Consider the following 17345-nt stretch of genomic DNA (forward strand, 5'->3'; position numbering starts at 1 on the left):
TGAACAACAAAAAATTGACCACTTTTGGGACAATCTTGTTTTTCTCTTTATTTGAGGACGAGAGAGAGAGAGAGCAAGCATACAATGAGTATGAGAGAGACAGATGTGGTTGTTCAAATATTATATTTATTATATTTATATATCAAACCCATTAGCTCATGTAAAAAAACAAAAACTATTCTATTATAAAAATTTCAACAAGGTAAACAAAGCAAACAAGAACTAGTTCGGATATTTTCTTTCAAAAAAAAAGAACTCGTTCGAATATCTTGAACGGTATACCAACTTAGTTTTTCTATTGAGTAGCCCAGCTTCTAATTTGACAGATTTACAATAGCTTTTAAATTGATGGTACGTTCTTAAAAAAAATGATGGTACGTACAAACTGGTGCCTTAAGCAATATTCACATACTATACAGCACCTCTCAAAAAAAAAAAAAAAAATACCATACAGCAAATATACTTTCACTTTTAGTCCCCAAATATTGCATTGCACAACTTCGGTATGCAATTTTTTTGAAGATTTTAGTCAATCTATTTAACCTTTTACAAGAAGGAGGTATTTTTGTTTTCCCTTTCATTTTCCCTGCTTTTAGAACCTCAGGTATTTATTGTAATCTTGCAACATTGGTACTTCATTTTTGTTTTGAATAAAAGAGTGAAGAACTGGTAACCCTGTCCACCTTAGGACTCAAATAACAAATAACACTCAAAGGAATTCATATTTACCTGCCTCAAAGATAGGGTTGTAATAATAGTGGAGTCAACCCACCAAGCCGAATGAGCAACTTTTCTGGTTTTCAATTAAACCAGTATGACCCACATGCTGGTCTGTTTTAATAACTCAATGTGACCCTTCAAAATCAAGTCAAAATTCTTCAATCTCAACATAGAAGATATTCATAAGTCGGAACATGGTTTTCAGAAAGCACATAAGCTTAAATAGATTACAAGTTGCCTAGGTTGTGATTCTCCCAAATATGAATTTCAAGACCCGTATCCGAAATTGCCTATACACACATGTTCGTTCAGATATATATACACACACGCGCGCGCGCGATACCTATCTATTTTACATATCCAATACCACGTATTCACTACAACAAGGAAGTACTCATAGGATTGGCAAAGAAATGCTCTGCGCAGATCCCCTTCTGCTGACATGATTTACTTCCAATAAGATTCTGCAGCATGGAGGGGCTTCCAGCAAGTCTACTGTGATACATTTTCCTCACAGTCAAATGTTTATCCAGAACCATCAATTCCAGAAGAGTTTTACAGCTCTGTCAGAAAATTGAAACAGCATTAACCCGCAAGAGGAGTGCACAAAAACAAGGGAAAAATAATAGGCAACAATGGCAAAAATGATATCACATCAAAGTCAAGGTATACAATCATCATGATGAAACATAGAAAGGATACCTGTGGATTCAACACATGCATCTGACGTAGAATATCATCCTAGCACATACAAAATGAAACTGTTAGTAGGCTTTTCCCTGATTGAAATACTGAAAAAAGTTATAACTTGGGCTGCAAACCACCAGACTCTTATTTTCAAACCAAGTACAGCTGTCAGCCTCTGCATCTCATTCAATATTTTCTCAGTTGCATATTTAAAAATTGATAGTTTTCAAATTTGTTGTTTCCATCTGATTTGGACTAGTGCAAAAAAACTAGTATGAAACAACACTCACTAGCAACTCATTTTCGAAATTGAAAGTTCTATGAAAATTTAAATAAATCTGATCAAAGAACAATATATTCATATACCTCCAACATCCCCGGGTTCTGCATCACTATTCCAAGAACACGACGTCTGAGTCCCTTGAAAACAATGCTATTGACGGTCCCATCTCCATTGATCCACGGTAATATTGGCATACATAATTCACCAGAAGGAAATTTAACCATTTCTTTCTCAAGATCACCTCTTGACGAGCCAAGTCTATCTTGCATGCAGCCTTCATTCCTATCACAAGCTTTATTTACAGGATCCACATCCTCATGTGGAAAATTAAGAATTGTCACTTTGTGCACATTATCAAGGCCAGAGTTTCTTTCCCTTAGAACATCAGCAGAAGCAGAGACGCTACATGTATTATCACTTTTCTTAATGGCCTTGTTTGAAGAAGGTTGAACAACAGGATGTAAACCAGACACAGCTGTCAAAAAGTACTTGTGACGGTATAGAGCATCAACAATACGAACAGAATCATAACCATTGACCTAGAAAAAGAAACAAATAAAACTAGTTTTGAAGCTGAACCAACTTAAGAATAGACTAATAAATTTTTCAGCAAAAACTTTCAACTTCTTCTGAGGTAAATGGCTCAAACTATTACTGCTGTTGCAAACTAAAGCAAAATGTAAATAAGATGGTTCCAGCTTTGTCACACATAGTTCCAAACTAGAAAAAGGAGTATATATTTGCACTCATACCGAAATTCAAGGAAACAGAGGAATGACAGGGAAAAAAATATTCAAAAAAGAATAACCGAAGAATAAGGATTACAGTATTAGAGCTTCCACCAAGAGAAGTCTAGATACAAGTTAACCAATCGGTGAAAATAGTAGCACAAATCCGTATAACAGCAGCAGTTTGAAAATTCAGAAATATTCTATACTACTGAGTGAACTTTGTTTGTACCATACTCTATTTCATCGATAAATGATGTTTGAAAAAATCATGGTCGTGTTATGTTTGAAGTTTGAACTGATTTTCTTTAAAATGACTGGTCATTAAACTAGAAAGAGTACTGATTCAAGGTTTAATGGTCTAACTGTGGTTAGATTGGTAATAATAAGATAACATTTTTCATGATATATTAAGTAATGAAGCTTCATATATCATTTTAAAAAACTCAAAAGTATTCTTTTTTGAAATCACAAACAAATGCATGGGTATAATCATGAATACATGACAATTAAACGAAAAAATTAACCTTTAAAAAAATAAAAATATTAATTTTTTTGTAGAAATTTTTTCACCGTAGAAGGGGAAAAGCAAGCCAAGCAGAACCGTAAAAACCCAGCAGTTTACACCTGTTTTTGTCCCGTTCCTTCAACTAACGGTACTATGGATTATTCGGAGGAAACAAAAGTCCAATTCCAGCCAGTCCAGTTTAAATAATAGGTTTGAACATGATTTTGGTTTGCTCTCAAACTATGGTTGGATTGAAGTGACAGATTGGTGTTTTTCCAGTTGGTCCAACAGTGATTTTCAAACAAAACAAAAAAATCCAAACATGCTATGAATAATTGGGACAAGGAGGAGGAGGGAGGACCTTTAAGGCTTTTCCAAATGCTTGAAGAGTATCAACAATCAGTCCATCTACGTCTGCTCCTAAAACACATAAAGCCATAAAACATTAACAAACTAATAGAAGTTAAATAATTGATTTTTTTTTTTTATCGATTTTAAGCTAATCACATACTAGGTTAAATTTCAAAGCATCTATACCTGGCAAGTTTATAACTTGGGAAATTTCTCCCATGCTTAAACCTTGGTCACCAGCTTTTTGGATGGCAGCATAAACAACCACGAAAACCTGAGCACACACAGCACATTCTTGTTCTTGATCGGAAGGTACTGTCATTAAACGTCGTGTATACCCTGCCATAGCTTCCCAGGGTGATTCAATATGATTTCTTTCCTCAGTTACTGGGTCACATGAGTTAAAGGTTTCCGGCATATGATCATTAAGTGGATAATTACTGCTTTGGCCCATGTTTAATTGATAATTCCCATCAAAATGTTGGTCCTCGATATTGCTATCATTATCCTTGAACAAATCTAAGATATCAGCTTTTGAAACTGTCGAGCGGCCAACAGAAATGACTATACCTGGAAAACCTTTTTCCCGGCGAGAGATAATTTCACCCTCTGCTCCAAACGAGGATTTCAGTTTCTTGGCTTTGTCGCTAAATGAAGACCCACTAGCATCATATTTACGCTTGCCACTTCTCAAATCATCAGCTTCTCCAACACCATTATCTGGTAATCTTGGACAAATTGAAAATTCTCCTGATGAGATAGAAGCAAACAAATGAAAAGTGTCCCCACATTGAAGATCTTCAGGAAGATCAGTCTTCATTCCAGCGAGGTCCTTGTCCCTTTCGTTCAGCCACACAGAAAATTTAACAGCTTGCTTTCCAGTATCAAATGGAAATGGTGACTTAGAAACACTCTGCAAGAACCGCAGTGATAGTTCAAATCGTTCATCGCTGCTGTTGCCCCCAACCTGTCAAATGCCGATTTAATTGGAGCTTGATCAAACATGCATAATCAGGCTGTCTATATAAAATAGTAACAGGGGAGGTGTAGAAGAAAAAGAATATAGGAAGCTAAAAATCTCAAAATGCAATCAAATTCAAATAAGTGTGAATGTATAAGAGATATAGGCCACTTCAAGTATTTTACTGCCTTAATTTTTCCTTTCCTACAATCAAGAATATTCTGCTGAGCTATAGAAGCTTCATCAGGTTGTTATTCCCTTGCCAGTGGCAGTGTGGCCAAGTTTCATAGCCTTCCCTGTACGGCTGGCAGTGATAGTTACAAAGGTGAAGGTTAACTCTAATATGAGGGTAGGTTAAGCTGTCCTATATAAGGGACTGTCACTCGATCTTTAAGATAAAAACTTCACTTCAATCAATAGATTCTTATATGAGGGGCCCTTCAAGAATAGATGAATAACAGATTTTCCATTTCTCTGTTTTCTGTTTTTTAAGTAGCAACAATACCAGATAAACATAACAAATGTTTAGGCTGCGTATCATGGTTTAAATCCTCTTCAGGAGTCTAAAATAATGTCATCGAGTTCAAAGAAAAAGACAGTTATAGTTACTAACAACGTATTAGTTGAATAAATATTAGTTGGGTTATGTATACCTAATAAGCAAGAATAAGACTGCAACATACCTGATTGATGTTATTTTAATTGCGATTTAATAGTGTGTAGTATTATTTTCTAAACATACACCTTAGCTTGAAAAAGTGTTATTTCAAATAAACAGGTACATACTGCCTAGCTTAAGGGGTGTATCACCTGTGCTTTATGTGAGTATACAAGTATTTTAATCATACTCAATATTAACCTTTGTACACGTGTTCAAAGACATGTTCTTATTGTCTCTGATTAAGCTACAGCTTTCAAATGTATATCTGATATATGTGCATACGTTCTCTAGATGTTAATTTACAACCTATTTTCTATATGATAAAGCTTACTACATTTATAGCAGACTTAATTGCCTCTTTCAATTTTAGATGTATTTTTTCCCATAACAAAAGTGCTTTAGAAATTGACTAAATTATAATGAGCAAACATATTCCTCAGTTTATGCATTATACAAACAATATATGCTATGATGCATACTACAATCCATTAACACCTCCTATCATGCCATAAATACAAACTACAGGTGACCGAACAATTTACCATTATTTTTTTCTCTCTGAGGTAGTTAAAAGCAGCAAGTAGATCATGCTCTGAGTAATGCCGAAGAATGTCTGCTAATAAATTTGGTGCCTGTGGACTGGTAGCAGTGCTCAAAAAAACAAGCTTAAATAGCTCCACGGCATTTGAAACAGCCAATGATTCATATACTTGTCCATAAATACCAGGTCTGTAGTCTAGAAACCTGGAAAATTTCATATCAAGATGTGATCTTTGGGAAGAAAATGCATTGGGCTTCCCGTGATTGCTCTGAATAATCTCACTAGGACTAGCTGATGTAGTTTTTTCATTTTCTTGAGATTCCTGCCACAAAATTATTCCTCAAGTCAGACGACAGACAGCTTCCATGATAAATGAAGACTGTACTACATCAAATATTTAAACAAAGATTCCTCCAAGAGGGATAAGAAATTAATAATAAAATATTAGAATAAGACAAAATAAGTGAAGTCTTACTTAGAAGCTTGGAAAGCATTGACTGGACAGTATTTTTTTTTTTCGAAGGAATAACTGGACATTACTATTACTATTATTATTAATAATATTATTATTGAAGTCATAGAGAATTACATATCTATTCCAATCTTCATATTGCGATTGAACATTTTGTGAGGAGGCATCCAGCTTGGCCATCATCTTGCAGCGAAGAATCTCATCAAGGGCTGTCTTGATACTTTTGTTCTGGAAGTCATCCCAAGCTTCTCCATTTAGACTACTCATTTGAATTTCAACATCTGGACTAAAACTATTGTGAACACCTTTACTAGACTGGGATTGCACAAACAGTCTACAATCATCTTTATTTGATGACAAGTTCTGGGACTTCTCCAGCTGTTTTGCATATCGTTCACTAAGCATGCTACAGAGTCTATTCACGGCTTTCCTAAATCTTAAGTTACCATTCAGAAAAGCCATTCTTCTCATACAAGAGCGTGGAGGAGCCGGAAGATCAGAAAGTGAGGCCCAATCTATGCGATGATAATTGGCACCGAGAACAGCACGATGTCTAACATATTGGATCACCAATTGCCTGAAATAAGATACAATCGTAGATACTTAGACAAGTGATGGGAACAGAAATACATAGAACATCAATAGACAGAAACTAATTGGTATTGGTATTTAATATTTAAACATTGGCTAATTCCCTTCTTACAATCCGTGGATATACGGATGGTAAAAAAAAGAAACAAAATGGTACTGTGAATAGAGCCAAGCTCCTTGCAAAATGACAACGAAAAGATGGATAAACACCAGAAATACTGAGAAAATAGCATCTCTTCTAAGCCCCAACCGCCCCCAACCCACTTGGAAATTCTTCAAACCCCTCACGGTACCCACTCTATAATAATCATTCCTTTCCCTTCCTGTCTGATTTCCGATCTTTCTCTACTCCCCCCATGTCATGTGCCCATTCTGTTAAGCTTGCTCCCAATCTCTCTTTTTCTCCGCTCCTTTTCCCTTTTATCTTATATACTTGTATGTTGGGCCTATCTATGGACCAGACAACAAGGTAGATAAATATCATATATATACCCTTAAATGAGAGATTTAAAAAATATATTCTCTTCTTGCTATGGGAAAATTAGAGTCACCAAGATAGATTTTGTAAATTATCATTACGAAAATACCCATGGCATTTGCAAGTTGCCTGTGGAAACTGCTAAGCCCAATGCAAGGGTATCAAAAATAAAATGTTCAATTGCAATTTTGATCCCCTAATTATACTCAATCCGTGATTTTGATCCCCTTTTTCTAATTTCGCAATTCTAGTCCCCCAATTATATAATTATTAAAAAAAATCCTATCTGTAAAATCGGCTCCCAAATTTGGGGATGTGATGACCTAGCATATGAGTGAGCAGTCTAGGTGGAGAATACACACACACAAACATTCATGCCATCCAACGATTTAATTTTTGGTAATTTTTAGTTTAAAAATGATGACAAGAATGTATTTATCTATTAATATACATACTCCACTTGCCCAATCAAATCCAACACCGTGTCGATTGACACATCATGCCATATCATTAAATTTTGAAACCAATTTTACAACCAAGCAAAATGTCATAAATTTTAAAAATTGGAGGACAAAAATTTCGATATTAGAAAAAGAGGAACAAAAACTTCAGTTAATCCAAAATTAAGCCATAAAAAAAAACTTCCGGATTTGAGCTTGCATTAAGGTTGGGCTTGGACATTAGATGATAACCTAATAAGATTATACAGTCAATGTATTGACTACCACCCAATAAAAATACAAGCAACAGTAAGTTGTGTTACTTTGCCAAGGTGGGCTTGGACATAAATGACCCGTCTTCAAAGAGCCGCTATTTCTTCTACAATAAAACAATTATTTGGCTTACCATTTAACAGGCTCCAAAAATTTCTCCAACGAGTCTTACCTGTCAGTTTTGTCTGACCATATGAATCTGGTTTGGCGTGGTGGCTTTGGAGTCATTGCAGCTAAGATAGACTGGCTAATACATGGAGAACAGTCTTGAGAACCCTCAATTTCATAATTACCCTCCTCAAACTCTTGATTATGGACCGCTTGCTCCTCTGAATGGATACCCATATTATGTTGTTCATCTATTTGCTTGTTCATAACATCAGTTGCTGCATCTATTCTTGCATGCTTTGCTGGCCTCAACTCAGGAGAATCTTTCTTCCTGCGACAAGATGAATAGCCTTTGGGTTCAAGTGAATTATTCTCACTCTCTTCATCATTTAACTGATTTAGGTCATGGCGACGCTTACTATAATACATGCTAAGTACCTGCAAGTGACATTTAAAAAAGTTATATAAAAATAAAAATAAAAAATAAAAAAAAAACATGTTGGAAAAAGTAGCTACAGCCTACAGTCATCTTAAAACAGTGGCACAACCACTCAACGAGTTAACTTAAATTTCATTTCACAAAAAACACAAATCCCTCATTTAAAGTCCAAAATTATGAGCTCACTTCCCATTGACAGTTTAATCTACCATTACCAACCTTGTGTCTCTAAATTTATAAGCAACAGGTTCAACATGGATATTACTGCTCATATGCACGACTAAATTATCATAGATTGAAGGCATGATTGATAAGTTTTATTAAAAAATTCTGATTTCGCAGATAACAGCAAAATAATATAAAAGACTAATAATATTTTCAGGAAGCACATAAAAGTGATAAGCATTTAAACACTTTAAGCAAGAAATCTGTAACAGTGTCTATTTCATTGAGACATGACAGGAGCCCTGAAATCCATGTTCTTTCACAGATATGCTAAGCTACTGATCTTGATAGTGGGGATACAGTACAGCTTGAAACAGACCAACCTGCTCCAAAGTAAGATTCAGATCCTTTGCAATCTTCTCACAGTCCCTGTATGAAATTTTTTCACTAAGATCATGCTTAGTAACATGCTTTAAAAGCTCAGCACGTTGTTCAGCTGTCATTAGACGATTAGATGCCCATGCACGGAAGCGAAAAACCTAACGAAGTTAAAAGAAGGAAAAAAAATTATCTTCCGATTTTAGGCTGGAGAGGTCTCAAAATAATTTTGCGTCGGAATCTGATATAAAGCATCAAATATGAATATTTAATTACCTCATGGACCACAGATCCAGGAAATGCATATAAAGCAGATTTTTTATTAGCAGCAGCATAACAGTACTCTAATGTTTGCCAATATTCATCAACTGCATATCTATTAGACAGAATAAAATCATGCCTAATTCTTGGTCGAAGATCAAGAGAGATAAAATTTAAAGATGCTGCATCATTTGAAAGGGGTTCCTCAATGTAAGGCCTAAGTTCCATCATGTGTGTCAAAGTCTGTGGGGTTTTATCTCCATCTCTAGATTGTGAAGTTATCATCCGAATGAGCTACAAAAAGAAATACACATCAAGGAAGCATCGTTACAATTTTGATAACACTGGTATAATTGATTACAAGGTTAGCATATTACACACACATACACACACACACACATATATCAATCACGTTTTCAGGTTACTACATAAGTTTTCTGTCTCTTTGTTCTTCTTCCCTGATTTTAAAGTTATAAGTTGAACATGTTTATACCAGTCAAGCTGTTAGGATCCTTTCTTTGAACAAGAAAGAATTCCTAGAATAGTGATGTAAAAACAAATTCAAATGAACAAAGATTGCAATGGCAGATTATATAAGTTTTAAAGCCCTCCAACAAAAAAGGAAAACCTCAAATTTAGCTTAACAGTCAACAAGAATACCTTTAACCGCCTTAAAATGTCAATAACTAATGACAGCCTTCCAGTTGCAAGAGTGTCCATTAAACACTTGTACTCATTAGGAGGAAGATCAGAGAGACATAAACCCATCTTGCACTTATCAATCATTTCTTCATATTTTTTAGTGGACCCAACAACTTGCAAAAATAGTTCCACTGGAATTGCTTTAATAGCTGCGTCTAGGGAAAATCTTTTGCTGCTACTGTGAGGATTGTCAGCTAGCCAGTTAGATGATATGTCATCACTACGGACTTCTGACCTATGCAGATAATCCCAAAGGAAACAGTGGAGCAGCTTTGCACGAATCATTTTTGCTAATATATATCCATTAGCCCGCATGGCTTCTGCTTTGTCAGCCTGCCGACTTGGAACTATAGGGCTTTTAGTTTTCTGAATATCCTCCATTACAGGTATCAATTCGTCATTTTTCTGAGGACGGATACTTTTGCTGCGAATATAATTATTAAATGATCTCACTTTATCTCGTATTTCATCAAATAACTCAGGAGATAGACTTATGGATGGATGCACAACAACCACACAATCTGTGGTCCTTGAATATTCAGCAATAACAGGGGAATGTACTGTTATGCACTTGCATTGCCCTTGTTCCTGAAGTTTAGTCAATATCCGATCAATAGTCTTACGGTCAACTTTTTTAGACTTACCCTTCTCAAAGGTATTAAGCCACCTATTTAGCTCTGGTCTCAAAACGAACCTTTCGTCCTGCACAAGTAAAAATGAAAAACATTTTTTGTCTTAGAAAAAGAGAATAAATATTAAGACAATAAACAAAAGTTTCCTAGGCAATAGGTATACAGATAAAAAATATGACAGAGACCTTTAGTCTTTCTAATATCCTGATCGCCCTTTTAGTGCTATCAGCTGTGAGATTTGTATTTCTTGGATATGATCCAGCAGAGAAATGTGTCAATACATCAGATGGAGAAGCTTCTGATAACGCAATGTTTGCCCCCATAGGTGAACTGTCTGGTTTGCTGTGAGAACTAGTACCCCTTTGGTCAAGGGCCGACTCTTGCAAATTTGTTGGTGTTTCTACCGAGTTAGAGTCTACATTCTTCGGAGACGCACATAATAGTTTTGTACCAGCTCCTGTATCTTCCAATTTGTCGGGGCCAGCAAGTCCCCCTTTGAAAGTTGAAGCCTCGGATTCAGTTCTTATTTTTGAAGAACTATCAGGCACATGTTGGTCCAAAATTTTATTTTCATCAAGCTTGTGAATAAACGGGACTTCGAGTTCAGGGTTGAAATTTCTAGATGTCCAAACCCGAATTGTTTTGGCCTTAAGGCATTGTTCTTCTTGCACTTTCATTCCAAATCTGTAGCACAAATTTACAAGGCGAATGTGATTCTTTTTCAGATCAATCTGAAGCCTGTCACATATCTGTTTATATGAAACATCCAAATAAATTAAAAGTGAAAAGGAAACATTACATATTTAAACAAACACCAGCACAGTCCATAATGGGGGGAGAGAGAGAGAGAGAGAGAGAGAGAGAGAGGCCCAAATAGTAAATACATGGTTTTTATAGAAAACTAAAAGAAGTTTTGTTACAGAGAAAGGAGTGTAAAAGAAGGAAGCTCATTCAGTAGCAAAAGCAAATACTCACTCTAATTTTTATTCAGGACATATTTTCCCATTTTGATCTGTTAAAATGTGGCACACAGAATGCAAAACTGAGCAAGCCACATAATCATTTAATGTACACACACACTCTTAGTGACTAAATTGCATAGCCAGAATTAAAAAACTTAGTGACTTGAAAAGAAAAAAATAAAAGGAAGCAAATTTGAAAGCCCCAAAAGAAATCATTTGCTGCCATCCCATAATAATTTACTCACAGCTCTTAATAAAAACCTGTCCTGGCACTTCTATCTTACGCATTTGGGGTAGTTTGTTCCTTAACACAATTTCGAAGCTTTTTTTACTAGAAAATCAGGGGTTTAAATTTTAACTGATTGAACTCCATCACAAAGTTTAGATGAGCTTGTGCCCCTTTCCATGCTTCAAGCATAAAAGCATTTGCATACACTAACTATCATCTATACAATTATATCTCATTAAAAATTACATGTTAATCTCATCTTTCCTCTATGCCATGATGCTGGGTTCGCATAAATATGTCCTACCAAAGAAGATAATATAAGAATCAAGTGTGTACCTCCTTTATAGTAATGCCATCTGATCCTGCAGTATCAATAATATCAAAAATTTGATGCTCAATAGGAAGCTCCACAAACTGATCAGTGGCTTGACATATATTCCCAGAGTCTGAGTTTTTATCTTCATTTCCAGATCCAGTAGTTATTGGGTCAAGAAGCCTCAAGCAAGCCTCGATCTGAAAACATGTTAAAACTTATAGCCAAGGACAATAACAAACATAAACAAGCTGCTTTTATTCTTTAATTCGTTTTATAGAATACTGTGAATTTGCTTCATATATAGAGAAAATTTCCACCACTTTCTAAGAGAGACGTTGTTGAGACAATGCCACTCAACAGAGTAAACAGAATTTGAAGCATAAAAGCAATGGAGAGTAAACAGTTATTATAAAGTTGTAAGCAATAATAACCAACTGACCTTGCCATTCACCTTAGCATCAAACTGCTCCACAATATTATGTGCCTTCAACCTGGCAACAATCTGATTGCATAATGAAAAGTTCAGTCAGGTAATCTATCAATAGCAACATATAACAGAATATATAACTACAGTTTTGAGAAGTTTAAAGTTCAAAAACCCACTTGTCTCCATGCCCTTTGCTTCGGACGGGACCCGCAATAACCAAGATCCTTCTTAATATCAGACACAAGAAGAATCTACAAAGAAAATATTATAATTAGCATAATCACATATAAACGTTAAGCTAACTTGGTTGTTGAAACCAACATTTTAAATAAAGTATGTAACCACCAAGGTTTCTGATGCCTCCACGACTGAGGCTGCATTTGATCGCAATATCAAGGATTGCGATGTAACAATAGTGGTGGCCACAATTTAAAACCTAAGGCTACAATTGATCACAATTCTCCGTAAAATCAACAATTGCGATGCAACCTATGCAGTTACAACAATTTAAAACCTTGGTTGCAACATTTAATGAGAATTGAATTAAATGAAGAAAAAAAAAAAATAAACAAACCTTAGCATTGGCAGTTGCTAGTTTATCAGTAATAGCTTTGATTTGAGGTTCATAATCCGTAAGACGAACATCGGTCTGAAGTTCTTCGCAATCTTCATCGTTTTGAGTGATCTGAATATCAAATCTCTGGTGCTCCGCAAGCGGCTTAACAGCATATCTCCGCAAGTAAACCAAATGAGTAGTAATATTAAGCGGAACAGAACTGGAAACCCTAGCAATCTGTTTCTTCTTTTCAAGTGCAGAGCGTTTAACAATTAAACCCTTACATTCCAAACTTCTCAAAACATAGAAAAAGTTATTGGGATCAATTCGTAGCTGTTTCGCAAGCTGAGTTTGAGTGATGCCGTTGTGTTTGGCGTTGGCGAGAAGATGGAGAACGCGGAGTTGAGATTGTTGGAGTGATTGAGAATCGTAAATGCCGAAGAAGTTTTCGGTTAGGGCTTGTTGAGGGAAGATTGTGATGTTGGGATCGTTGAAATTGTTAGGGTTTGGAGGTTCAAAACGGATAGTGGGGATGTTGAGGAGGTTTGTGAAAATGGATTGTTTGAAGGAAGGAGAGAGAGGAAAAGAGGAATTGAGTTTAGAGAATAAGGATTGAAGAGTAAGACCTTGTTCGATTTGTGCAGAGCATATCTCTTCCAATGCTGCGTTCAACACTGAGTCCATTGGTTTGATTCAACTTCAACCGCCGCAACTGTTCATTCAGCAGACGGCGAATCAGAAACAGAGATTGGGTTTCGAAGGAGAATAGATTTTAGAGAAATGAAGATATAAAAGAAAACTAAAAAAAAAAAAAAGTATAAAGTAATGGTGATTGATGAACGAAGATTGAAATTTCTGCTGTCAAGGACAAAAAAGAGTATGCTTAAATTATTTAATAACCCAAAGACTAATTGTGTAAATTATGTAATAGCGTTAACAATGTTAATTTTACACCTCAAAGGGTTAAGCAAAAACTAATCGGTAATCACAAAAGTAAACCACTAATAGTTAATAGGAAAAAAATGTAGTCTACGTCATCTACCTTAATATCTAAATAGCTATTACAGCATTTCAAAGCCGAATAACACAAATACAATTAAAACAAAACCCCTATCAATCAAACCACACAAACACAAACAGAATTCAAATCAAACAAATAAGTTTTTAATTTAGAATGCAAAACTTTCTCTGTTTTCTACCAACCTGTGTGGGAAGTTGAATCTTTGATCTTGTGACAACACGATTCTTTCCTTCCCCGCCTTCCTCCAAAAACTATAAAAAGGACGAATAAATGATATCACAGGTTAGTTCGATAAGAGACTGGGTTGAGAAAATTTTATATAAAATAATATGCAATGCCACATTTTGCCACACTAAGATTCACATGAAACTGTACCGAAACCTATTTTTACAAAAGCAAAAGGTAACAATATAGAGTTACTCATCAACTAATGGCATCACATTATAGAGTATCCTAGCAGCCCCATCACAAGGAGCTATGACAATTCATTCAGAACTGAAAACTATAGGTAACAGAAGCAAGCAATCATGGATACAAAATAGTATAGTGTGGCCATTTTGTGGCTAGAAAAGGCATTATCCCATTCAAGCACAGAGCCGGACAAACAGATTTCACTGCCAATTAAGGAAAAAAGGGTAGTAGAATACTTGCAAGCCAAAAGGCATGTGACTCGTGTCATAACCATTTACATCTCTTGTAAGATTTGTGTTACTGTCATTATATTTGTTAAGCAATTCTGTTGAATAATAAAAACAAAGAAAAAAACAGGTTGCCAGAATTCAAAGAAACACTTGAATCAAAAAGAATGACAAAGAGTCGATTCAAGGCAAAAACGCCGTAGAACACCAGCCAAATGTATCCATGGTGATTTGCAAGATTCAAGTGTAAATTTCAAGTGATGTTGAAATTAACAAGTGTCGATGTTGAATTGTAGCTATACAATTTTCATCTTTGTTCGAGACTTTTCTTTTGAAAAATGCATCAATTTTCTTATGTTTGACCATTGTATCACTCTACAAAATGCACAATTCACACATCAACTACTGATAAAGCACGGTACTTTAAACCAATCAAATTAAACTAGGAAAATTCACACATCAATTGTAATTTCTAACTCTAGCAGGAATTACCGATAACATCAATTACCAAAATCAATTACTAGTAATAACCAACCAGTAATAACACTTAATCGCAGAAATGAAGAAGCCACATTAACTCCAAAATTCGTCGAATGCAAGCAAAACCACCAGCAGCATAAAACTACACACCCAATTACCAAGTGCAAAATATATCAATTACCAAGTTTCCCCCAATTTTTTTATTTCTAGGGTTCAAGCTTCTCCAAATATTAAGCAAGCAACATGTTCCCCCAATTTTGAAGCAAGCAACATAGAATAATTTTTAAACAACATTGAATTGAATCAAATGATAAATTTTTAAGCAAGCAAACAAACCTGAAGGGAATCAAGGGATGATGGAACCAGAAGAACCAAGGGACGCGAACGAATGAGAGAGTGAGAAGAGAAATGCTCCAGTGAGACTGAGAGGTGCCGGCGACAGTGAGACTTAGAGAGGTCGACGGAGAATGAGAGACGCGCCGGTGATGGATGAATCGGTGAAGAAGCAGGTCAAGAGCGAGCAACAACATAAGTGAACCAACTTCGAGGAGGGGGTACTTTGGTAGTTTCCTATATAAAAAAATTATTTATTTATTTTTAAATATAATTTATTACATTTGTGATAGTTGTTTTAATTTCAGATAATAATTTGGTTATTTATTTATTTTTTTACAATTTTACCCTTTTAATCAATTGCCATATAAATTTTTTAATTTTTAAGATTCATATGCAAATATATGTAAAATACCATAACTTTAAGGATTAAAAAGCTATAAGAAAATAAAGTTTGAAAATTCATATGTAAAGAAATTAAGAGGACAAGAATTCAATAAAAAATAAGACATAAAAAAGAAAAAATAAACACAAAATTTACATGAAAATCCTCAACAATCAACGGAAAGAGGATAGAAGAGATTGAGATTTTGAGACGAGTTTAAAAGAAAAACTCAAGCCCTTTCTTTTCAGGTATTATCTCCTCTTTTAATTCTATTTTAATTTTTTTTTTGTAGTGAGGATACTAGGAAAACATCTTGGGTGGATTGGAATACTATTTGTTTGGATAAGGAGGTTAGAGGTTTGAGGGTTCGGAGAATAAGAGAATTTAATGTTGCTCTAATGGATAGATGGTGTTGGAGAATGATAGAGACGGTTTATAGTTTAGGGTGTTGGCAGCTATATATGGGATGAAGAGAGGGCGGTTGAAGGAGGGGGGAAGGCTAGGGTTGGTGTGGTGGAGTGATTTGGTGTCCTTTAGAGATGGTATAGGTTTACAGGCGGGGGTGGCGGTTTCAGGACAATCTGCGGTGCAAGGTAGATAATGGGAAAGAATTTTTTTTTTTTTTTTTGGTTTTGAATTGGGAGATTCTAAGTTCTAACTATGTTGCATTGTTTTGGTTCTGCGAGTGTTAGCCAATATATTTTACTAGCTGTAATAAATGTGGTCAAAGTATAGTTGACCTAGATTCAAAGAAGATTCGAACAGAGTGTTGTGTTGAAAGCAAATATGGGTTCGAAGATGGCAGAAGACTTCGATAAAGCAGTTTTCGAAGGTGGTTATCAGCAGTTATTCTTTAAGTCAGTTTTTATTTTAAGTTTGTTTTAAAATAAGGAAAACTGTCGACTTGTGGCAGTTGTAGTTTTAGTTTCAAAGAAATGTAGTTATTTCTAGACTTAGTACAAATAGTAGTTTTTCATAGGAAAAACAGGTCACAATTCCGTCATACAAACTTACACTCAAAGTATCCGTATGGAAGCGAGAAACGAGTCACAAGTTGCAATGTATGAATCTGTGTACCAACTTTTGTTTAATCAATGCAATTTACCCTTTGTTCTTTAAGTGTTCTTGCACTTTACTTTATCAAGTTCGATTGAGTTCAAGTGGATTGAATTCGATTGTTTTTTTTGTCATATTTCTTACATTTTTGACACCAAAAACACAGAATTTCTAACAACAAGAACAAACACAATATGTCCTAAGATTTACTGGTTGATCTTGCAAGTTACCATTTGTAAACCAGCGGTTGTTTACGAAAATCCAACGTAAACAAATTGGCACACCCGGTGGGACCGTTTGTGTTTTTGTTTATAGTTTTGTTAGAGTTTCTTTTAATTCTGGTTTGTTTTGTTGTGTATGCAATTAAGAAACAAGAAATTGCTTCTTAATATGACACGCGCTAACAACCAAAAGAAAACAAATCCAACATCTTCAAATGAAGATGTGGATCAAGTGACGGTTGAAGATGATGTTTCATCCCCAGGGAATGTTAGAACATCACAGGCTGTTCCAACTAGTAATACAGTCACTCAAATATCGTCTCAGGCCATGCCTTCGATGGC

The 17345-nt window shown here is 35.3% G+C and overlaps 1 protein-coding gene across 4 annotated transcripts; it reads right to left on the minus strand.

Annotated features, from left to right (window-relative positions):
• Window positions 1-863: 863 nt before the first annotated feature.
• On the minus strand, window positions 864-15507 carry LOC146934877 (B-block binding subunit of TFIIIC). 4 transcript variants are annotated; one of them, XM_085750129.1, is made up of 18 exons: window positions 15345-15507; window positions 14073-14128; window positions 12888-13581; window positions 12490-12564; window positions 12326-12388; window positions 11907-12083; window positions 10565-11128; window positions 9706-10449; window positions 9061-9339; window positions 8790-8945; window positions 7867-8240; window positions 6030-6489; window positions 5442-5762; window positions 3464-4244; window positions 3288-3346; window positions 1774-2229; window positions 1423-1461; window positions 864-1283 (listed from the first exon to the last, which is right to left on the minus strand). In XM_085750129.1, the coding sequence occupies exons 3-18, from the start codon at window positions 13551-13553 to the stop codon at window positions 1098-1100; spliced, it is 5400 nt and encodes a 1799-aa protein (XP_085606255.1). In that variant the 5' UTR covers window positions 13554-13581; window positions 14073-14128; window positions 15345-15507; the 3' UTR covers window positions 864-1097. The 4 variants fall into 4 exon arrangements, with proteins under 4 accessions (XP_085606255.1, XP_085606257.1, XP_085606254.1 ...); XM_085750131.1 differs by having other exon boundaries at window positions 10565-11063; window positions 14073-14141; XM_085750128.1 differs by having other exon boundaries at window positions 14073-14141.
• Between the last annotated feature and the right edge of the window lie 1838 nt (window positions 15508-17345).

Source organism: Medicago sativa, chromosome 3 (genome assembly GCF_051527215.1).
Source record: "Medicago sativa cultivar Bolivia chromosome 3, Bolivia_mono, whole genome shotgun sequence".
In the NCBI taxonomy this organism is placed as follows: Eukaryota; Viridiplantae; Streptophyta; class Magnoliopsida; order Fabales; family Fabaceae; genus Medicago; species Medicago sativa.

Bases quoted from the DNA above. Each gene is read 5' to 3' on its own strand.
- LOC146934877 (XM_085750130.1), bottom strand. From the start codon at position 13,553: ATGGACTCAGTGTTGAACGCAGCATTGGAAGAGATATGCTCTGCACAA. The intron at 6,490-7,866 runs GTAAGACTCGTT...ATCTTATTTCAG, and splicing joins TGGTCAGACAAAACTGACAG to GCAATTGGTGATCCAATATG. The intron at 3,347-3,463 runs GTATAGATGCTT...TATGTGTTTTAG, and splicing joins CCAAGTTATAAACTTGCCAG to GAGCAGACGTAGATGGACTG.